Here is a 23,279-nt window from a genome sequence, read left to right on the forward strand (position 1 = left end):
CTGCCTGGGGTGTCACTCTCTGCTCTTGTGCTTCTAGAACACTCTGGTCTGTATCACAGTAGTTTGTTGCATTAGCTAAGTGTGCTAGAAGCACCAGAGCAAAGAGCGACACCCCAGGTAGTAAAGAGGAACTGCACAGATTGTGACAGGTACAGGGTGCTAGAATGAACACTAGGTGTATATTTTTTTTTAGTTCTACCTTTTTATCACACTCTTTGATATACAATGACCCTAAATTGTGGTTTAATTTGCTGGAAAAAACAATAACGAAATCTGTACTTAATTATCATGAAGAGTTTATAGGTACAGTAACAGGTGTATTGCATTTAATCTAGCTTGCTATAAACTGAGAGTTACTGTTGCCCTTCTTCAAACAATTTTTAAAGCAAAATTCATGGTGCCTATTCATCATCTGGGGCAGAATGACCTCTGATAATTAAGTATCCATCTCACCACAAGTTGCGGTGGTGGATACATAACTATCAAAGCAATTTAGTGGGGACAGCTACTCTAAAAAAAGCAGATGTCCCTGTGATCCCAAACACTGCTACTGAAGTAGCAGTGATAGTTACCATTGCTGATCCGGCTGAGTTCATGCATGCACACAGCCACAGGGCAGACAGTGCGGAGGCGTCTGAGGGATCCCTGTTCGCAACTCCGGACCTTTTTCTCATAGGAAGGAGCAGGTTCCCATAGGCAACAAGTTACACCCCCGGCATATTGGAGGAGTATTTCATATTTGTCAAAGACTCCTAATGGGAATCTGACACATGCGTAGTGTCAGTTTCTGGAGATGGAGACTGATCGTAAGATAGTATTGTTCTCAGAACTGCAGCACGGTAGATGCAGAATGTAGATGTGATAACAGTGAAAGGCCTGTAATACTGGTTACAGCCTGCAGGAAATGTAACTACTTGAGTGTTGCACACAGGGCCGGGTAAATGCCAGCCTCACATGCAGAAGTGCTGGTGCAGGTCTCAGGGAGGGCACGGATGGCAGTGACGTGACACCACCAAACCCGGTAACTATGGCTAAGACCCCAATGTGTGACAGTATGCCTCCATAGGCATAAAGTGGTTTACGCTATCTGATGATGGTGTAAACCGAAGGGGCCAAACTTCAGAGTTTGGTACAAAGGGGTCAGACTTTAGTCCCCATTAATAATAATGGGTACGGCGGTCTTCAACGCTATTGACCGTTTGCAGGAGATATCTGTGAAATCTCCTGTATTAGGCTATTAGTATATAGTGGGAATATACTAAATTATGCAAAAACTGCTGTTTTGGGATAATTTTTTGAAAATTGGGCTTGATAAATAGGCCTCTTAATGAGACAAGAATGTTAGGACCTTGCTGACTAGAGTGGTCCTTTTCTGTTATAATAGAACAGGCTTGTGGGCCAGTTGCCCTTAAGCCTCCCTTAACCATGAGTGAGTGGAAACCATCTTAGCCATGAGGGCAATATACGGGACAAGGTACCTGGGAATGGTCAGGCTCATTGGTAAAAAGATCAGCAGGCAGCTGACATATATTCATTTGCTTATTTATATTGCTAAATCCCCCCTCCCCATCACCCCAAGCAACATACTAATTTCCAGCACCTCCTTGCAAATTTCTCAGGTCATAAATAGGAGCGGGACAGGGAAAAGTGCCAAACACTGAAAAGCTGTCAAAAAGCTGAAAGCAAGAAACCATAAACTAATATCTGTTACTGTGTATAGGAAATAATCCCTGATTAATATTGTCTTGAAGTACCATAGTCATTGTTAAAACTCTGGGCCTGATTTACTGTTAAACATGAATTCCAGACATTTCTGTACTTGCAAAACTATGTCCTTGCATCTACTTTTCTACAGCTGTGTATTTTATAATCTGTGCAACATTACATCTGGCTTATAGATACATTTGGCGTACATGCACCACTATCATCAATATCCTCCTCTAGGAAACTTGTACCAGGTCTATGGGATGTGCAATGATTTGCCTCCTGTAGGGCATATCTTAATGATACGTGTAAGTCATTATATGTAAGGGGTATGGCTGACTTACATCTCTATGCCCCTTCTGTGCTCAGCTTACTTGTGCATGTCTAGCACAGTGGGACACAGGTATAACAAACTCTAAACTCACATTTTTTTTATGTGGCACAAATGGACTTACATCCCACTCTAAATCAGGCCCTATATGTGTTTATTGTAATGAATGTCAGTGTTACTTTGTCATTAATTGTCTCAGCTGTTTCTTCAGCTTTGAGTTTGGTCATTGTAAGAAAACTATTTTTGTGTCTTAACAGGGACCCCCTGGACCACCCGGAGTACCCGGCTTGCCTGGACCAAAGGTGTTTGTCTATGTTATTTCTGGAAATAAGAACAGGCAGATACACCTTGTGTAACTGTCTAAATTCAGATTTATCCTTAATTATCAAGATATTACTACTATCAAAAGGCGTCATCCAGTATGACACATGATAAATATTAATAGGTTTTGTGTGATTTTACAATGAAGAAGACTGAAGGAAGATTTGTTCATATAAGTAGATACAACAAAGTCTTCATCAGTTGCTTGAACTACATTATATTGTAGCTTGCATGGTGATCCTTATGATGCTTTTACTGCCCTCTGCAGGTGATATTTGTGAATCACCATGAAACAAAAGCACTAATCAAAATTGACTTTCTACAGCGTTTAAAGCAGGGGTCTTCAAACTTGGCCCTCCAGATGCTGTGGAACTACACATCCCAGCATGCACTGCACATAGTTTTAGCATGCTGTTATATCAAAAAGGTGGCAGTGCATGCTGGGATGTGTAGTTCCACAGCAGCTGGAGGGCCAAGTTTGAAGACCCCTGGTTTAAAGTATCTGAATCATGCTATACTCTATTAACAGGAGTGATTACTACTCATTTGCAGGCTGTATGCTCCATTCTAATATTTTTCACCCTATGTCCTTTTTATTATCTTTGTATCATGTTTTCTGCTCGCTAATATAACACAGGTTTTTAAGCAAGGAAATTTTGTTTTTACTTGTATACCACATAAGTACAAGCAAGATTTCCCATCCAGTAATTACCCACAATGTGACGCAGCTATACAGTACATTGTGGTATCTTGCACTTGATTGAATCTAACCCTTAATGTCATTTTCAGGCAGGGTTATGTCACCTTGTTAAATCATTCATACCAGTTATAATTCAACAATCACATAGCCTTTATCAGGCCTGATAATATAATACATATCAGAGATATAATAATTAATTCAAATGCGATAGTTTCCCCATAGCTGTAAAACTGTTATCATGGTCAGTGTAGAGCTGATGTATCACAGGAACTGTATGTAAGGGAAAATTTCTCAAACATTTTCTGTATGCCCCTGTGATCCAATTAGTTACTAATCCACATTTCCTAAATGTGGTGCTGTGGTTTTATATTAGCTTAGTCCCATGTTTGCAGCTGAAACTGCTCGGAAATCATCCCACAAAATGTTAATGGTGTCCTGACAAGTCGCCAAGCTCACGGAAATGTACATTGTTTCTACAGGGAGAGGGAGGCCCTGTTGGTCCTCCAGGAGTTGATGGGGAGCAGGTAAAGTGTTTAATTATTTATCAATCATACTACATACCAATATTATTACGTGGGGGGTGGGGCAGTACTGATGCACACTGAAAAGGACATTAATGCTCAAAAAATTTTTTCCAGAAATAAAGGTGACCTATTCCATTTTGGATACAATATATTGATTTTTAAATTGTTAGTTTCAATATCAGGAACATTTATTAACACTCTTTGGGGCTTTTAGAATTAAAATATCATCGACTACAAAGGTCTACAAATTTTGGTTGGTATGCTTCATTCAGTTACATTCATTTCTGAACATTAGTGTCCTTTTTGTACAGCATTACTGTCTGGAGTAGTCATGTCAGATTTTCTATTGTCATTACACAGAAATCATTTGATAACTATGTATTTGTATTGGCAATGCATAATTACTTTATCTGCATCTTATTTTATACTTAGAGTCCCAGATTACTACCAAATTACTATCAGTTGGGAAGTTTGGCACTGCTCAAGATATAGTGCCCCATGTAACGATGAGACATAAGCCCTATAGCACTCGCTAATGGAGTAATGTTCTCCTTTCAGTATTTAAGAAACAGCGGTAAGCTTACTGTAGCTTACTGCTCTTTGTCACTGCACAACGTACGCCTTCTATAGTTGGCAATAACAATATGGTTCCCATTGCCGGAAATGGGGACCTAGAAACAGCCTTTCTGGCTTCAGTGAAGAATTTCAGGCATTGCCGAGTCCCCACGGGGTGAAAGTGTAATGCGCATCTGTAGATTGCCCGTCATGCATGGCACAAAAGCCTGCCGCTGGTAGCGAGATGCTGCCAGCAACGGCATGGTCGATGCTGCCGAAGAGGGGGAATAAAATATGACACTGGTAATCACCGGCATCTCCTACCTTTTTTCTGTGTGGGAGCTGCCCGGGCTATGGCGGTGGCTGTACGCAAGCCTCATTCAATACGTATGTGCATAAAAAGAAGTAATTCCACACAAAAAAATGCACATGCGCATTGGCTAGGGCTGCATCTGCTGCAGCCACAAGAAGCTGAATACGTTTGCCATAATAAATAGTGCTTCCTATTGACAGTGTGGGCTGGCGGTCCTAGGGGGAGGAGACACATCCCCCTGGGACGGCCTCTCTGATGTGATTAGCAGAATGCGCTTCCAATGAGAAGCTACAGCTGCTAATTCACATGCAGGGAAACTGGGGATCACAGGGGAGTGGTGGATTTTACTGGTGGAAGGGGGGCTCTTTGTTAATTGGGGCCCATAGAGCTTCAACTCTTTCTGCAGTGTTGACTGTAGTTTAGCTATATAAATAACAGCAGTAAGCTTACCATATGTTAGTAAATGTAGCCTTGTTCATAAAGCGATTATATCATTGATACAATTTTCAGTTTAGTGCCATTCATTGTATAGCATTTACCACATTTTTCTAGTAAAAGTACCTCATTACCTGTTGGGTTATCATCATTTCTATTTGCACAGCACTCACAGGGATGGCTGCAGCCAGGCCTGCCAAGAGCCGCGGCGGGCCTGAGTAACAGGGGGCATGGCCTAATTGTGGGAGGCGTCGCCACGCCCCCTCCCCTAAAAAATATTCTTTCCTGGGGAGGGGGGCCGCCATGAGCTCCCTCAGCCCTACTCAAAGCCAGGGGGCGTGATCAGTGTGATCGCTCCCCCCCCACAGGCATAGGAGACTGCTGTGGCTGCCACGAGCAGTCTCCCACTGCAACTCAGCACACACTGTGTGCTGGGCTGCTGTGAGGGAGGGGACCCCTCAGAAAGCTCGGGCCCGGGTAATCTGTACCCGCTCACTCCCCCCTCTCGGCGCCCCTGGCTGCAGCAGGACACCAAATCCAAGGCAGAGATGAAAGGATAGGAAAAGTAACAGAGATCAAAATAATGTGTGCCCAGGGGTGTGACTGTTGGAGGAGGCACAGGTGCAGCTATGTCCCATTTTTGTGTATGCATATTATGGTACACAGGGAGCATGATCGGCCTGGTTAGGCTTGTCCTGTGCTCATGAGCCCCTACCCTCTGCACACAAATGCGCAATTACAGAACTCCATGCATCTAACACGTAGAACTCCTTAAAACAGGAGAGATGAATGGGGTATGCCACTATAACACAGTTCAGTATAGTAAGGTAGTGTCAATGCATACAGATGCCCCCCTGTAGAAACTAGCATATACAGATGTGGCCCTGTAGAAACTAGCATATACAGATGCGTCCAAGTTCACTGTGTCTGATCGCACCACAAACGTGCATGCATCGCGCTATGCGCCACGATAAGCTATGGCACGTCCCCAATCGCGGGAGTGCATCTCCATTCAGTCCTATGGAGACAAGAATGCGCATCTCCGATCACAGGAGTCCATCTCGTGCCACGCATGGCGCGATTCGCTGCGCTACAGGCAAGGATGTAGCTGGGCATATCTCTACACCGGTCTATTGTTGATGTATAAGGACTGGTGCAAATATCTGAGCTGACAATGATGATCATAAGCACAGATCTTTGCAGTGGTTATAGCTATATAATAATTCTCTAAGGTCTGTCCCGTCTCCAACATGCACATGCAATGGGACTTGGGGCGCATGCCCCAATTATTCCCACTGTTAGGGAGATGGGACATCCCCGGCCAGGCCCCAGGAACAGGGCAAGTATGGGAGCAGGATGATTGGGGTGCGGGATCCAGTGGGGGCTGTGTGTGTGTGTGTGTGGGGTGGGGGGGGGACAGGACAGAGCAGCAGAGAGGCGGGGGCGGAGCAGCGTATAGAGATGGGACAGGGACAGACACAACCCCTTTATTCAATCTCATTGGTCAGATTGTGGCAAAACCCATTGTAATTGGTTGGAAGTCACTACATATATACAATGTACTTTATCATACTATACAATTAATTGTGACACTTTTGGTAGCTGCTACTTTAAGTAAACATATTTCAAATTGGAACTAATCTGAAACACTTAAAGAAAATATAGTTTAAAGGTAACCAAAGCTATATAGCTATTAAAGATAAAGTCCCTGTTAATGTTATTCAGTATGTTACATACTGTAATCATTCATTGCAAAGTAGAATAAGGAAAAATAATGAGATAAAAGTACATTCCAGTTGGCATATTTTCTCCATTTGTGGGATCATAGTATCACGTTGTCACCCCTGTCATTTTGTACACTATGGCATAATTCTGTCTAAGGAAACCTATTTTGCGCATATGTTACTAGGGGTATGCAGTCGGGAAGCCGGCGGACCTAATCCCGACAGTCGGCTTCCCGACTGCTTTATCCCGGCAAGGGTTAAATGACAGGCGTCTAAATCTAGACGCCTGTCATTTTACCGACGCCGGGAGACCGGCACCCGGCATCCCAATAGAAGTGATGCCAGGCGCCGCTGCGGAAAGCCGCGGGGGGGGAGGGTTAGGTTTAGGGCTCCCGGGGGGGACTTAGGGTTAGGCACCCCCCTGGGAGGTTAGGGTTAGGCTAGGGGAAGGGAGGGTTAGGTTTAGGCACTTAGAGGGGGGGATTAGGGTTAGGCACTGGGGGGGAGGTTAGGGTTAGGCACCCTAAAGGAGGGTTAGGGTTAGGGGGTTAGAAATAGGTTAGCTAATACTTACCTTTGACGATCCGGATTTCCTCCTCTGCCGGCCTCCTGGTGTCGGGATTCCAACCACCGGGCAGGGGTCCGGCGGTAAATCATACCGCTACTAGGATAGGGTTCCTATCATATCCCTTTAAGAAAGGACACACATAAATTACACAAGTTCTGTGGCTGATAAAAACCAAGTGAAATACAGTCATGAAATCAGCCAACAACAGAATATTTGTAATTCATACTTGTCACTGATTTAAGGGATATATTAACATCCCTATACGGGAAGCAATTGGGAAGCCGACTGCCTAAATACCGGCAGCCAGCTTCCCGACTGTCTTATCCCAGCATGGGTGAAATGCCGGGCGTCTAGATGTAGACGCCCGCATTTCCCCGATGTCGGGAGGGTTAGGGTTAGGCTAGGGGGAGGGGGACTTAGGTTTAGGCAGCGGGGAAGGGGGTGGTTAGGGTTAGGCACTTAGAGGTGGGATTAGGGTTAGGCACTTGGGGGGGAAGTTAGGGTTAGGCATCCCTAAGGAGGGTTAGGGTTAGGGGGGTTAGGTTAGGTTAGTACATACTTACCTATCCACGATCGGGATTTCCAGCACTGTCGGGCTTCCGCTGCTTCGCACTCTGCTCCTGTCGGGCTGCCGCTGTCGGTATATCATACCTATTCCCCCTATACTAAGCAGAGTATACTGTAGGATAGTATTATCTGCCGAAGATTTTTCCATTATTGATTTAGATTGATATGCCTAAATCAATACATAAGAAAAACTGTGTACAGATACAAGAAAAACAGTTAAAAAATAAATATCATGGTAATTTTTATTAAAAAGAAAATCAATGATGCTATTATTATTGAGAATACAATGAAAATTAAAGAAAAGCCTAATTGGAAACATTGGTATGAAAAATTGGCTAATTGTGATTATTAGATACAATCATTCAAATTAAGGTAATTATTTTTATTAAAAGTATTGTAATATAAATCTTTTGTTATAAAAACTCATAAGACAATAAGAACTACCCAACAATACAAATGGAAAAAAAATAGTAATTGTAATCATTATTTCAATTATGTAGTTATCTAGTCAGTGCCTTTTATATTTCATCAGGTGATTGTAACCATTGAATGCCTAAAATGGATTCTGGCTTTTGCAGGCTGCATGACAAGAAAAGTCTTGTTTGCTATGAGACATTATTGGTAAATGCCTACCACTTACATTTTGCATATTTAAAGTTTTAAATACAGTAACAAAAAGACTGAAAATAGCTTCAGCATTCATAATAATACAGCTTACATTCATAATACAAATGCATTTGTATATATAACAATATCAAGAAGTTCCCATTCGGCTCTGGAGGCCCAGATTGGTAACCTTTGTTTCTGTTCTATTTCTCATACCTGTATATTCTGCAATGTGTTACAGTATGCAGAATCAGTGTAGGCGGCTCCCCTTCCTCAGATGCTGCTCTCCTAACACCCTCCAACATCTTACCGTAGACAGTGAGGTGCAACTGGTGGTGGAGTGTGGTGCTGGGCAGTGACATTGTAATTCAGCGCTGCGCTCTTAGCCCATCACTGACATGGAGGAATAGCAGCCAGCAGGATCACAGGTAGCTGGCAGCTACTGCTCTTCCGTATAAGCCGCTGGCACCCAGTGTGGGAACACCACCAAGAAAATAAACCAGAGAATTAGTGACATTTAGTGCAATAGGTGTCTCCAAAACCTTTGTGACTTCGACAACAATCTTACTGTAAGTCATATAGATGTATCACCAGCCCTCTTGGTATACCATTTTGGTCACATTTATTGTCCCAAATACATTTACAGTATACTGTAACCTCGAAGTATATAGTTTAAGCAGCATAATGAATGGGAATAAAATAATAATGTACAACCAACATTTTAAACCTTCTGATCCATCATCTATTCTTTCATTTACTCCTTTAGTATGGCTCAGATAGGTGAGCAAAAAGGAGAATGAATTAATACAAATCACACAACTGCCTTAAGCATGAGCCTCCTTGGCCCATATGGTAAATACATCACTGGAATTTACACAGTTTAACTAGTGTAAAACAGTCTACACAGTATAACTAGTGTAAAACAGTCTACACAGTAGAACTAATGTAAAACAGTCTACACAGTATAACTAGTGTAAAACAGTCTACACAGTATAACTAGTGTAAAACAGTCTACACAGTATACCTAGTGTAAAACAGTCTATACAGTATAACTAGTGTAAAACAGTCTAAACAGTATAACTAGTGTAAAACAGTCTATACAGTATAACTAGTGTAAAACAGTCTACACAGTATAACTAGTGTAAAACCGTCTATACAGTATAACTAGTGTAAAACAGTCTACACACTAAAACTAGTGTAAAACAGTCTACACAGTATAACTAGTGTAAAACAGTCTACAAAGTATAACTAGTGTAAAACAGTCTACACAGTATAACTAGTGTAAAACAGTCTACAAAGTATAACTAGTGTAAAACAGTCTACACAGTATAACTAGTGTAAAACAGTCTACACAGTATAACTAATGTAAAACAGTCTACACAGTATAACTAGTGTAAAACAGTCTACAAAGTATAACTAGTGTAAAACAGTCTACACAGTATAACTAGTGTAAAACAGTCTACAAAGTATAACTAGTGTAAAACAGTCTACAAAGTATAACTAGTGTAAAACAGTCTACAAAGTATAACTAGTGTAAAACAGTCTACACAGTATAACTAGTGTAAAACAGTCTACACAGTATAACTAGTGTAAAACAGTCTACACAGTATAACTAGTGTAAAACAGTCTACACAGTATAACTAGTGTAAAACAGTCTACACAGTATAACTAGTGTAAAACAGTCTACACAGTATAACTAGTGTAAAACAGTCTACACAGTATAACTAGTGTAAAACAGTCTACACAGTATAACTAGTGTAAAACAGTCTACACAGTATAACTAGTGTAAAACAGTCTACACAGTATAACTAGTGTAAAACAGTCTACACAGTATAACTAGTGTAAAACAGTCTATACAGTATAACTAGTGTAAAACAGTCTACACAGTATAACTAGTGTAAAACAGTCTATACAGTATAACTAGTGTAAAACAGTCTACACAGTATAACTAGTGTAAAACAGTCTACACAGCATAACTAGTGTAAAACAGTCTACATGGCAAATGTTTAGCCCACAAGATACAGGAGCTCATGCAGAGTTGGTTATAAATGCATATTAAGGGTTTTTTTCCCAAAAGAGTGTAGTTTCATACTATGCATATATGCACAATAGAATGAAGTCCATCTGCACTTAGAGATGCGGAACATGAGATTGAGGGGGTGGGCTAACATAGCCAGGATACAGATAGGTTGTGTTCTCACACCTTATGTTGTATTCAGAGCTGAGGAAGCCACAGATATATGCCTCTTAGGAGGTGTATCAGTTGCGGCTGGCTTCACCTTGAATGCGGACCCCTCCCCTGAGATATCTATCCCAGTCTTAGGGTCAAATGTAACAGGGTGAGAGTTTAGAATATGTGAGAGTTTAGTATTAAACTGTCACACTTTTTAAACTCGCCCAATGTAATAGAGTCAGAGAACGTGCAAACTCACATGTTTTTACACTCAAAAAACTCTCACGATTTAAACTCTCATCCAGATGTTTTCCCATTTTGAAGCTAAAACTCAACCAATGTGAGAGATTGCTGCTAAACTGTCACATTTTCTATACTCTCACCCTATTACATTTGGCCCTTAATATCAATATGGCTACTTCCTAACTAATGTCCACAAATCGATTAAAATAAAAATGATTTCCCTGGTGAACTACAAGTTTCAGCTTGCCCAGGCCATGATGCTACTTTCTCCATCAGGAATTACACCACAAATAACTTAAAGTGGCAATGCACTTCTATTTATAAATTGGGCTTTTCACACAGTCTTGGTCAAACCATTGGAATTCCTCACTGTAGTTAATTGTAGAGCTACACCAATAGCATGATATCTTACACTATTAAGGTATATTATGTAAAGGCATAGCTTATACACTTTGCTGCATTAGTTACCAGAAATACGGATTTTATGTACTATGCAGGATTGGACTCATCTCTAGATAAGCGGGACTTTGCATACTGTGCAGATTGCACTTCTTTTTTAACGTATTTAATACAAACTATTTTTTGTAAAGTTCATTAGACTCAACATAGGACCCACACTAGTTAAAGCAATAATAACTGTTTAGAAGTTATTGTTATCAAATGTATTCATACAGTATGAACAAAGCATCAGGTTTTGTTCCCAGTTTAGGTCACACTACATTTACTTTCTGTTAGTTACAACCCTTCTATTTTTTGATTAATAGTCTCTTCTTGTAATATAAAAGGGACGAGCCTGCAATGCACTTCCTAGGTAACCATATTATATGATAGAGGAATCTTAACGGCCTGCCTGATTTACACATTGCAGCAGCGCAGTGCTCAATGCTCATTTATAATGGTTACACATTAAACATTAATTGCTATCACTATTTATGACTGGAGCATATAATGGGCTTTTGGTGACAAACTGCAATGAGAACAGCATTAATCACTTGTGTTCGCCTTACATTAAACGCTAAGTAAACTAACTTATGATTCCGACACCATTTTCAAAAAGTAATGTTATGATAGCAAGCAACATAAAGATGTGCCACAATCACATTTCTTAGTATCTAATACCCCTTTCAGACATACGAACCAGGGAAATTTCCTGCTCAGACCTGGGAATTTCTCCTGTGCAAAATCCCGGGTATTTGGTCCAGACCCCCCTTTCACACTACAGCGTCTAGCCGGATAGACTCCTTTTAGACATAAGCCGGCTTTTTCAGATTACCTGCCTCTCCTCTGCTGTCTGCCCCTCCTAGCCTATCCCCTCTCCAGCTGCCGCTGATGATGTCATCAAAATGCAGCAGGCAGCCGGCCAATCACAATGCAGCCATTATATTCATTTTATTTTATTATTAAATTATTTGTTTTATTCCCTATGTGCCCTGGTGGTCCAGCGGGAGTGCGGGTGGCCCGCTGTGGCAGAGACCTGTCGGCGGTCTCCAGCGTCCGCAGGTGTCCCCGGCGTCCTGCTGGGGTTCTCTGTGCATGAGGACCCGGCCAAGGTTGCTGACTCGATCTACAGCAACACAGCCACTGGCACGGGGGGTGGTGAGCGGCAGCACTGAGCCTCCTATAGGACGCTCTGCACTGCCCACTCAATGTAAAAGCTGCTTGGTGCAGCCCGGGAGTAAATTCCCGGGTAGTACCATTTAGATATCAGCAGGGTAATTTCCCGGGACTTAACTCCTGGGAAAATCCCTGGTCAATTGGAGGGTCGGCTACCCGGGAATGTGTTCCTAGGTAGGTACCTTTCAGACATACACGAGATCCCGGGAATTTGGCCGAGGCAGGCCAAAGTCACGGGAATCTCAATATGTCTGAAAGGGGTATAACTTGTAATGTAATGTAAGCACATTTCTATGGTATATATCTAACTTTCCCTATCATTCCTACCTGCTCTCAGGTATAAAGTATTGCCTTACATGTTTATAGTTTGTCTAAATAAGATACTACTGAACTTACAACAATTGCTCTAATTTACTCAGTATTCAGTGGGTCCCTGTGGCATACCATCCTACATTTAGACTCACTAAGGACCAGATTTATCAACAAGTGATATTCTTATTATCACTCGTTGCTGATTGGTTGGTGCACCATTCAAGATTAGTAACGAGTGATAACAAGAATAACACTTGTTGATAAATCTGGGCCTAAATCAGCTCAAAACAGACCCTTTCCAGATCTGCCTGAACCATGCCCCGTTTGCCCAAACCATGCCCTGACATATCCAGAAACACTTACTTTGGGACAAAGTTCCACCCCTTACAAGGTCCATGAATTGGGCCTGCACAGCCAAAATTGTGACATTTGGGAGGCATGCTGTGGTATGTTTGTGGCTGGCTTATACAAAGAGTGGCTTACATAATGCATTGCAGCAGGGAACCCCATCATAACTTTTGGAATGTTTGTATATGAAATGTGGACATTTCGTTCAGTTGACTTCTGGATCACTAAACATGAAATCTATTGCAGAACTTTCTTGGTTTAGTTGTATAAGGAAAAAAGCACAGACTATTAAGGGCTGCTTTTACACCAAATCATGACATGCTTTCTCACCACAAAAGTTGTCATTGTTAATGAATAGTTCATGGTTTCAGTAACTTTTTTCTTTTAGTGTTGATAAAGTTTTTTGTGTCTAACAGGGGCCTAAAGGTTCTAAAGGAGGTCATGGAGAAACTGGCATACCCGGAGAAAAAGGAGGAATTGGTCTACCTGGATTGCCGGTAAGTACCAAAATGGATATTAGAAGGCACTTTTCACAATAGTATTGCATGCTATTAGATGCATTTGACCATGACCAGTGCAGCTACTATATTCATTATTCAAAACTGGTTACTCAGCAACATGCAGGAGAGGGTCATGGACATCATTTAGCCAATCACATTAGAGTGCTAACAGGAGCACAGATTATTTCAGCTCTGCCACTTCCCATGTGTAAATGAGTTTATAGTAGGGGTGGTCAGAAGAGGGGCTATACCAGTATCTAATACAAGTTATTAAATGTAAACAACAGCATATGCTATGATGTGAGACTTCTGTGGTTTTGGAAGATTGTGGTGTCATAATACACCTCTAAATGAAACTCCAACTTATCGTTAATTCATGCCTCCCTCATTCATAATCTTCATGCCTACAGCTTTATGGTAAAATGACTACACTGTATTACAATAGAACTGTGTCAAATTATGTGTTAATCTTTAGTTATTTACTCCACTTCATATAATATTAATTTTAAAACATGTTCAGAAATCAAATTGTATAAGCACAAATCTACATGTGTGTCTGATCATTATTGCTAATGACCCATTACACAAAATACATCTAGTATGTTTATTGATAGATTTGTTGGTATTGTATGCAATTTTATATATGATAAAATTGCAATGATAAAATTGCATACAATACCATACCATATTATATATATTGGCACAGTGGTTGTAATTGCTGCCTCATACAAATTGGGCCTAAGGTAATATTTAGCCTAGGGTGCTATGTACGTTACAAGGTATTTCTCTGGTTGCTCTGACCTGTAGGTGGTCACTATATTAAATTGGTTCTAGTCTGTGTCTGTGTGGCTGCGACATTAGAATGCAAGGTCTATCAGGAGAGGGATTTATATCACTTTTGTCCAATGGGGTTAGTAGATGTATTACATAAAGCTAATAGGACATTATAAGATGGTTTGCTCTTAAATACACAAATACACTTGCTAACCTGACAGAGAAGTTATGGGGAAACAAATGATTTAGGTCAGGATGTATGCAGACAGCAATCATGCTAAATACTGTAAATCAAAGTTAGATTTGTTTTATGTAATAATCTTCTAACCCCATAAGAGATCAGTGATAATAACTTACATGAGAACAATTGAAACATTGTTTTCATGGTTGAATGCATACTTTGTATCAGCACCAACAGTGTCACAGAAGTGTGAATAAAACAAGGCAGCAATTCAGTAGTGACACACAGACTCTACAGACTGTGGGCCAGATACAGGCTCCAGGGCCATAACTATGGTAGTACGACCAGTGCCATGGCACAGGGCACCGCAGGGCAGGGGGCGCTGTTTGGGCCTGTCAATTTTCCTGTTTATTATCATTCCCACTTGTAGCTTCCTCTTCTTTTATCCCCAGCATCTTCTGGTCACCCCTATCTCTTCCCTGGTCCTTCCCCATGAGGCCATGGCCCTTTTTCAGGTGCTCTATCTTATGTACCTATTTGAAAAATGGGGGGGGGGCAATGCTCTCTCTGGCATAGGGCACCAAAAAGTCTCGCTACGGCTTGACAGTCTCACATAAGTTGAAATGCTCTTGTATCCGGCGAGCCACGTTGCACCTCTCTAGGACATTTGGCTCCTTCTGTGAAATGGCTGGGTGTCAACTGGGCATACACAGGGAAGTGTGGGAGTGTAGTGGGCTTGTAGCCAGAGTTACCCCTTATTCTACGTTCTGTGTATGCTGTGGGGATTTCAGTTGTATCTCTTGCACCTAGCATTGGGTGGGTGCAGGTGCTCATGATAACAGTGACGGCTGCTCTTGTGTATAGAAATAGTGGAGTGGAGCAATGTGTAAGCATTAGGATGTATGTATAGTCGCATTAGCATTCTGTTTGCAATCAATTTGCATTCAGAATGCGGCTGCATTTGGACCTGTGTGCACCTCAATATGAGGCCCTGAATAGGTAGCCTGTATGCTGCCTGTCTGATCTAGGATTTAAGAGGAATAGTTACTGAGAATGTGTCCCAATATGTAATAGAAGATATATGCACTTACAGGTATTCCTTGCTGCACCTGCGATCCCACGCTGTGACCGAAGTCGCAGTCTGGGATCAACATCACAACCATCGCGACTGGTTGCTCCTTTGAGCAGGCAGCGGAGGCTTAAACCTACTGCAGCCTGCCCGAGTCCGGACAGCCTGAAAGGCCAGGAAGTCTGCATCCCGTTTCTAGAAACGCAGGCCGTCTCCGCCCCCCACTGCCCAGCAAACACCTCTGTCTGCCAATCAGGCAGAGGCATAGCGGGGCCTGAGTGCGCAGTATGTGTTTATACTCTATTACATTTATCCATCTTGCTCTCTTGCAGTACTTCGCTGCAGGTTGCCATGTTAGGATTCAGATGCTTCTCTGCAAGGGCAGAGGTAGAGGGCCTGATTCAGAGATGGACGATAATGCAGCCACGACTGCCTCTTTTGCAGCAGTGCAACTGTGTCTTTGTCTAATGCCACAGCCAATGGGATTCATACAGAGACACCCACCGGCTGTGGTGCTCATCCACAGTTTTGCATATTAAGATGCACCTTTGGTCAAACATCGGTCGCACCATTGAACATTGCACCAGTCCTACAGAGGTGCAGAATATCCATCTGAACATGGCTGCCTAAATCAGTGCAAGGACGCAGTTGCTGACCACGATATGCCTGCATTCGTCTAACTATCCCCCTGTTACCACCCAGGAACGTCAACTGAAGTCTGCGTCCAAATTCACTCTGTGTCCCTCGGCAGTAACCCCCGGGATCCATGCACAGTCTGCCTTGGACACAAGCACCAACTGAAAAGAATTGGCTGCTTGTGTCCGACATCGACCCTGTTCCCACCTTAAATCAGGCTCTGAGTGACTGAAAGATTGGCTGACTTGTGCAGAAATGTAATGTGTGGATTAGTGGAGTCACACACCGGGCCAGGGCCTATAATATCAAAGTAGCTCAGTTCACTGCAGATATTAACCTGTACCAGATGCCATTAAGACACTGTCTTAAAAACATGGGAGGAGCTCCATGTGACAGCATAGTTGGTATAATGGGCAGAAATACTATATTACTTTATAAAAGAGCCGCGGAGGAATATTAGGGTACCACTGAATAATGATTTTTACATCCATGGTGCATATCTAGAATATTCAGTTATGGGATTAAATGGTCATTTCACTTTAATTCTCAAATTATTTTTTAAGCTGTAATTTTCAAAAATTGATAATTGTTTTCTAGGGTGCAAATGGGCTGAAGGGAGAAAAAGGAGACCATGGTGCACCTGGGCCGCATGGAGCATCTGTAAGTAGAACATATTGAAGTCGAGCTATCTAACGACGCTAATAAGGCTTATCTATATATGAGTGCTTTATCTCTTTAAATTTTTTTTATTAAAATGTATTTATGATATATAGTTTTTTTAACATGATATCCTAATGTACGTACTTCTCCTGCGCTGTACACATAGATGCTCTTTGGAGATCTAAGCTGGGTACACACTATACGATGTAATAAACGATGCAACGGTCATCCCAGTTTCACTAAATCCCAAAAATACAAGCCTGGCTGAATAAACAATACATTAACTTCTGATTATCAATTAAAAGGTCAGAAAAAAAAAATGTTTTGATAGGGTCTCTTGCTACTTTTTAGTAAGGGCATAATCACCAGATAAAACAAGATTCTATTGGCAAGATCCAATTAGTTGCTATGAACTTTAGGCTGCTGGCAGTGGCGTATCTATAATGGGTGCAGTGTGTGCGGGGCACACGGGCCCCCCGGGTCCAGGGGGGCCCCGCACTGCACACACTGCACCCATATTATTTTAGACTTACCTGTCCGTGGTCCCACGTCGGGTGTCTGCGCTGCTCAGAACACTGTAAAATGTCCACCGCGGCCATTTTTCCAGTGTTCTGCGCATGCGCAGTAGACTCTGGGCACTAGAGTGTGCCCGGACTCTACTGCGCATACACAGAACGCCGGAAAAATGGCCGCCACGTCTACTAAGGCTCCGGTGGCTGGCTAGCCGCGTCAGTCGGCTGCCGGCCACCGGGGAGAGAGGAGGGGGCCCCAAACAGGGAGTGCACACGGGCCCCCTCCTCTCTTAAGATACCCCTGGCTGCTGGCCTGCATCCTGGTCCCATAACCTACTGGCAGAGTAGGCTAGCAATGTGGAGTGCAATGGAATGATTCTAGATATACTTATTGTCCAGACAGATTACCAGCCAGGATGAAATAATATGTGATGTTAGATGTTTGCACTGTTGTTTGTTGCTGGTGGCAGTTAGTCCACACGTGGTATAGCTTATCCAGCTCTTTGGTTTATTGAACCAGGTAGAACGACAAGCAGCATAAGAAACAGGGATGGAACAGCTATAGCAGCAGTGAAGTAGCAGCCTGGAGCTTATGGGTATGGCTGGGTGTTGTAGTACGCCAGGCGTTTGGGTGGTAAAAGCACTGGCGGATGTTAGCACTATGCCCCCTTACTATAGCAATGTTGGTGTAGTATACTTGCATCAGCTTTACAGGCTATGCACACAGCAAACAGATGGAGAGTCTCAGGGTTGCGTCTGTCCATGAGGAACGGCAGGGAGACAGACGTGCAGAGACGTCATTCATGTGCAGCAGCACATGTCAGAAGTCGGACCTCTTGCTGAGCTCTGGCAGGTCCTAGAGACCACTGGCTCAGTTATCTGTCTGCAGCATGGATGGAGGCAGTGCCAGATAGCTCCTCATCCAACATTTTTAGTATTTATGTAGTTGTTGAATGCCGGCGCTTAGAATACCGGTGCTTGGAATCCTGACACCTGTCAGTATCCCGTCACCAACATCCCAAAGGTAAGTAGCGGGGTAGGGGGAGGGTTAGGGGTTAGGGGGGGGGGGAGTGTGAGGTTTAGGGTGCAGAGAGATGGAGGTTAGGTTTAGGCACTAGGGGGAAGGTTGGGTTCAGGCACCAGGGAGGAAGGGTTAGGGGTAGGGAGAGGGGGAGGGCCAGGATACCGACCATCAGGTGTCACTATCCTAACCCTGTCAGGATGTCGGCATTTGAATTTTGACTGCCGGGATCCCAAGCACCGGTATTCCGTACACAACCCGTTTAAATGATGCAGCTATATCTTGTCATGTTTTGTGCAATGATTTACTTTGGTAATTGTAGAAGTGATTATAATTATGCGCACTTAACAAATTGTAATGATTTTAGTGCTGCAGGGATGTTTTAAACCTGAATTATGCTTTATTGAGTTTGATTTGTTCTTCTCAAAATAATTTATTTTAACAGATCATAGGTCCTCCCGGTCCACCAGGACCTCATGGACCCCCAGGCCCAATGGTAAGATAATGACACTTATATACTTAATTTTTGTTCTTGCAATCACTGAAGATTTAGGGGGTTATGTAATAGGTTCTGAGATTATTGAAACGGTGTAATGTCCACGAGTTCACCACTAAACATAAAGCAACAATTAGTTATAAGGCAAAACCATCCTTATAGCTGCTTTACATTTAGCAGCAAACTTGCTGAAATCACATTGGCTCCATTATCCCTGAACCTTTTACATAACCTTCTTTGTATTTGTTAACTGTAGCTTTACCTAACATGTTGCAGACAAAACACTAACGTTAATACTACCTCATGTAATTATTTTATTATCAAGAGTACCAATTAAAATATTATTTAAGACATAAGTGGTTGTCCAGTTTGTGTTATATTTATTGGCATCACCACATGGGCTGTTAGAAAAAATATCAAGACTCATATACACGCAAATATATATCTGGTATATATCAACTGAATGTTATGCATGCCTTTTAATTTATGTATTCTTTGGATATTCTGAAGAGTATTTATATAAATTTAAATTAGATTGGACATACTTTCATTTTCTAACCAAAATATTCTATAGCTTTTGCATGTGGTAAACAGTCTTATGAAAATAGCAAACAATCAACTACCTATAAATGTTGTCTCTCTATTTTGATAGAAAAATGAATTTTGCATATTTTATTTTAGGGACCACATGGACTTTCAGGTCCAAAGGTAAGTGCATATAATTTAGTTTTATTTGTAAGGAATGCATACAGCATGCATTTGTATAAAATGTACTTTTATTTGTGCATGCTTTAATGTAATATATATGTAATGTCTGATATGTGTTTTATGTACTGTCTATAAATCTTTAAGCTCACATACTGTAAGCTAAGATAATATAGCTTATTTAAAAATCTTTGAAGTAATATAATATATATCTAATAAAACATATGTCCATATTCAAATATTAAAGAATGATTTTACAGTTTCAATTGATCAATCATTTGTTACAAATTCTTTATATTATAATAATAATAATAATTATTATTATTATTTATTATTATTATTATTATTAATAATGTGCTTGCATACAAAATTTTATGTGCAACTAATATCTTATACATAGAATAATACATACATAAATACATACAATTTTGATTAATGAAAAATGTAAACCCACACTGAATAAAATGTAGGGAAGAAAATGGGCTTTTCCCAATATTATTCTAGGTGGAACAGCTGTATATATAGGAAACCAGTTTATAATAGCTATAGTATACAAGCACTGATGTGAACTCCAGGCTAAGCATTTTTACATATCGTTTTTAGAAAGTGAGCTTAAATGTTTGTAAAAATCAAACTGTACATTCCAGTACGTTATCTGTATTAACTGACCAAAGTAAACAAAACTGCAGAACTGTAATCTTTATGTTTCAATTAGTTTTATATTCCTTTGGCTGACAAGATTAAATATTAATCTTATTATGACATGAAACATTCTAAGGGCAAAATTGACTAAGCAGTAGTTTTGTGGCAGTTTGGCAGTGGTTTTGCAATCCAACGATTTACTAAGGCCAAAACCGCAGCAAAAACGCTAAGAAAGTATACTTTGGAATGGAATAGAACAGATTTATTATCAAAGCACCATTGATGTATTAGACCAGGGGTGGCCAACCAGTCATAGGCATAGAGCCCAAAAATATCTGTAGGTATCTCAAATAGCCAAGATCATGTGCGCGCCGAAGTCGCACTTACAAAAAGAGACGTAGCCTTGTGCCAGCTAGGCCACACCCCTGGTATAATGTTTGTAGGAGCATGTAAAAGCGCATACCTACAATCGCCGTGGAGGTAACTATTAAAGGGAAAGAAAAAGCCAGAACAATATAAAAAACATTGAAAAAACATCCACATTAAATACACTGAAACAAGCCAGATCCACAGAAAATACACTGAAAAAGCCACATCCACATAAAATACATTGAAAAAAACATTCACATAATACAATCCAGCCCACCATATGTCACTCCAGCCCTTCATGTGTCACTCCAGCCCTTCATGTGTCACTCCAGTCCCCCTCATGTGTCACTTCAGCAGCCTCTCATGTGTCACTCCAACCCCTCACTTGTCACTCCAGCAGACCCTCATGTGTCACAGCAGCAGACTCTCATGTGCCATTCCAGCCTCCACTCTCTCCCCAAGCCACTTCTGTCCAGTCACCTTCCTCCACACTCCATGGGCCACTCCAGTTTCACAACGTGTCACAAATAAAATGAAAAATTAATATTAAACCCCCACAGCTCTTACCTAGTTGCAAATTGTCTGTGTCATGGAGCCAGGCCCTGGGGTCTGCGACTGCGTCCTCCTCGTGGCTGCAGGTTCAGTCACAAGTTGAGATCCGCCTCCTGTTTATGGCGTGACATCACCACGTCGCCTCCGGGGTGGAGCAGACTGCTGCAACAAAGGACGAGTCTCCTCTGAACAGCTGTGCACCTATCAGAGGAGGCAGTCAGTGTCAGTCAGGGGAGCTGCATCAGAACAACGGAAGAGCCGTATGTGGCTCAAGTTTTAGACCATAGAAAGAATAGAAGAGAAAGCACGGGTTTATGAAGCAACAGTTTTGAAATCCGCCATAAAACCACTGGTAAACCTGCCAAAAAAAAAATTACTAGCCTCGAACAGGCATGTTTGCTGAAAGAGCAGGTAAATTAATTGATTTTTGACAGGCAACAATTGATTGACAGGAATATAATCCAATTGAGCTATAGAGTATTATGATGTCTCTTACCAGCCATGACTGGTAATGAAATACACAAACAAAAATCTGAAAAAAATATAATAAAACACAATCACACAAAACTCAAAAAAAAAAAACACAGGACTTATATACAAAAACCAAGAGAAAAAAAATGTACCATATGGAAAACACCTCAAATAGACAAATAAAGTACAATAAACAAGACAACTTATAAAAAAACTCACAGCAGTAAGCAATCACTTTATATCTTTCTTCTTATACTTTCCAACAACTTTCTCCTTCTCCACTTACACTCCTCACAAACCCACAAAGTGATATCTATTTTTATGATGTCAGATGAATGCTGTTTTTGTAAAAGCCCCATTAAATGAATATGAATAGAATAACTAATTCTAATCCACTGTGGTCTTTTTCCATTATATCAATATAATTGTGCTTTCTTTAAGAAATAGAGAGGCACAAGTAAAGGAATATGAATAGAATATATTTTCTATTCCACACCCTCTGTTTCTATGATGTCAATTGAATGTTGATTCTATAAAGCACCATTAAATGATTATAAATAGAATAGCTTCTAATCTGTAGTAGTTTCAATAGAAACCACTGCCAAATAGAACACACCACAGCGGATTGTCATTTAAAAACCTCCGGTGATCGACAGCGGATTCACTTTAGACACCAAAAACACTTCTTAGTAAATACTATAATATAGACATAGAAACCACTATCAATTTATTTTTAAATAACACTAAAACTGATGCTTAGTAAATTTAGCCCTATGTGTGACAAACTAAATATACTATCTGCATACTGAATATGGGTAATCCCATGAAATTGTGCATAATATTCAGTTACACTTTTAATTATCAATTTTATAAAGTAATAAGCAGTATATATATGAAAATTTATTTAATCTTATAAAGTAATAAGCAATACATTTATGAAAATGTATTATTACAAAGTGTTTGACTCCGGACCGTGATGGCCAATAGATTCTGTCATTATTTCTTAAATTAAGGACATGGAAATTTGCTATAAATTTTGAATTCTAGTTGTCTAAGCTTCAAACTATAAGATTCAGTAGCTCTTTCTCTGGTAAGGCCATGTTTTGTGTGCTTATTGGTACTGTATAATACAGATTGGAATATACAGCAGTGTCAGTAACTGATCCTCCTCTGTATCAGCTTGAACAGCCAACAAACCAAATTGGCATCTACTTTTACATTTAGGGTGAACCAGGGTTAAATGGTCTTAAAGGATTGAGGGGTGAGCCAGGTCAAAAGGGTGACAGAGGACCACTGGGTCTTCCAGTAAGTAAAACATCTATTCAATTTCACCTCAATCCATATGCTTTGTATTCTTTTTATATCAGTGTTTCCAGTGAATGGCGTATCATATATATAAAAAAAATAAATAAATAAATATATATATATATATATATATATATATATACACACACACATCTATATAGCAAAATGCAGGCGTAGAATAAAAGCACCGTATATTGTGCCTCCCACTCACATAGTTTATATATCCATCCCCTATACAATGCTATCATAACCATGTTTGTTATCTGTGTTAATGATGTCCAAGTTGAATGCTGAACAAATATATTATAGTAGTCATGTCCGAGTTACATGTGTGTTTTGTAAATGTGG

At 40.9% G+C, this 23,279-nt stretch overlaps 1 protein-coding gene across 1 annotated transcript in view; it reads left to right on the top strand.

Moving 5' to 3' along the window:
* Window positions 1–23,279, top strand: part of COL25A1 (collagen type XXV alpha 1 chain) — a 519,499-nt gene that overhangs the window by 467,021 nt on the left and 29,199 nt on the right. Inside the window, exons 25-31 of the mRNA XM_088479454.1 lie at window positions 2,293–2,337; window positions 3,536–3,580; window positions 13,455–13,535; window positions 16,796–16,858; window positions 18,837–18,887; window positions 19,569–19,595; window positions 22,851–22,931. Of these exons, the coding sequence (XP_088335580.1) occupies window positions 2,293–2,337; window positions 3,536–3,580; window positions 13,455–13,535; window positions 16,796–16,858; window positions 18,837–18,887; window positions 19,569–19,595; window positions 22,851–22,931 (393 nt within the window). The remainder of the gene's footprint in view (window positions 1–2,292; window positions 2,338–3,535; window positions 3,581–13,454; window positions 13,536–16,795; window positions 16,859–18,836; window positions 18,888–19,568; window positions 19,596–22,850; window positions 22,932–23,279) is intronic.

The sequence above is a fragment of the Taudactylus pleione genome, unplaced genomic scaffold (assembly GCF_031769625.1).
Source record: "Taudactylus pleione unplaced genomic scaffold, aTauple2 ptg000236l, whole genome shotgun sequence".
Taxonomy (NCBI): domain Eukaryota; kingdom Metazoa; phylum Chordata; class Amphibia; order Anura; family Myobatrachidae; genus Taudactylus; species Taudactylus pleione.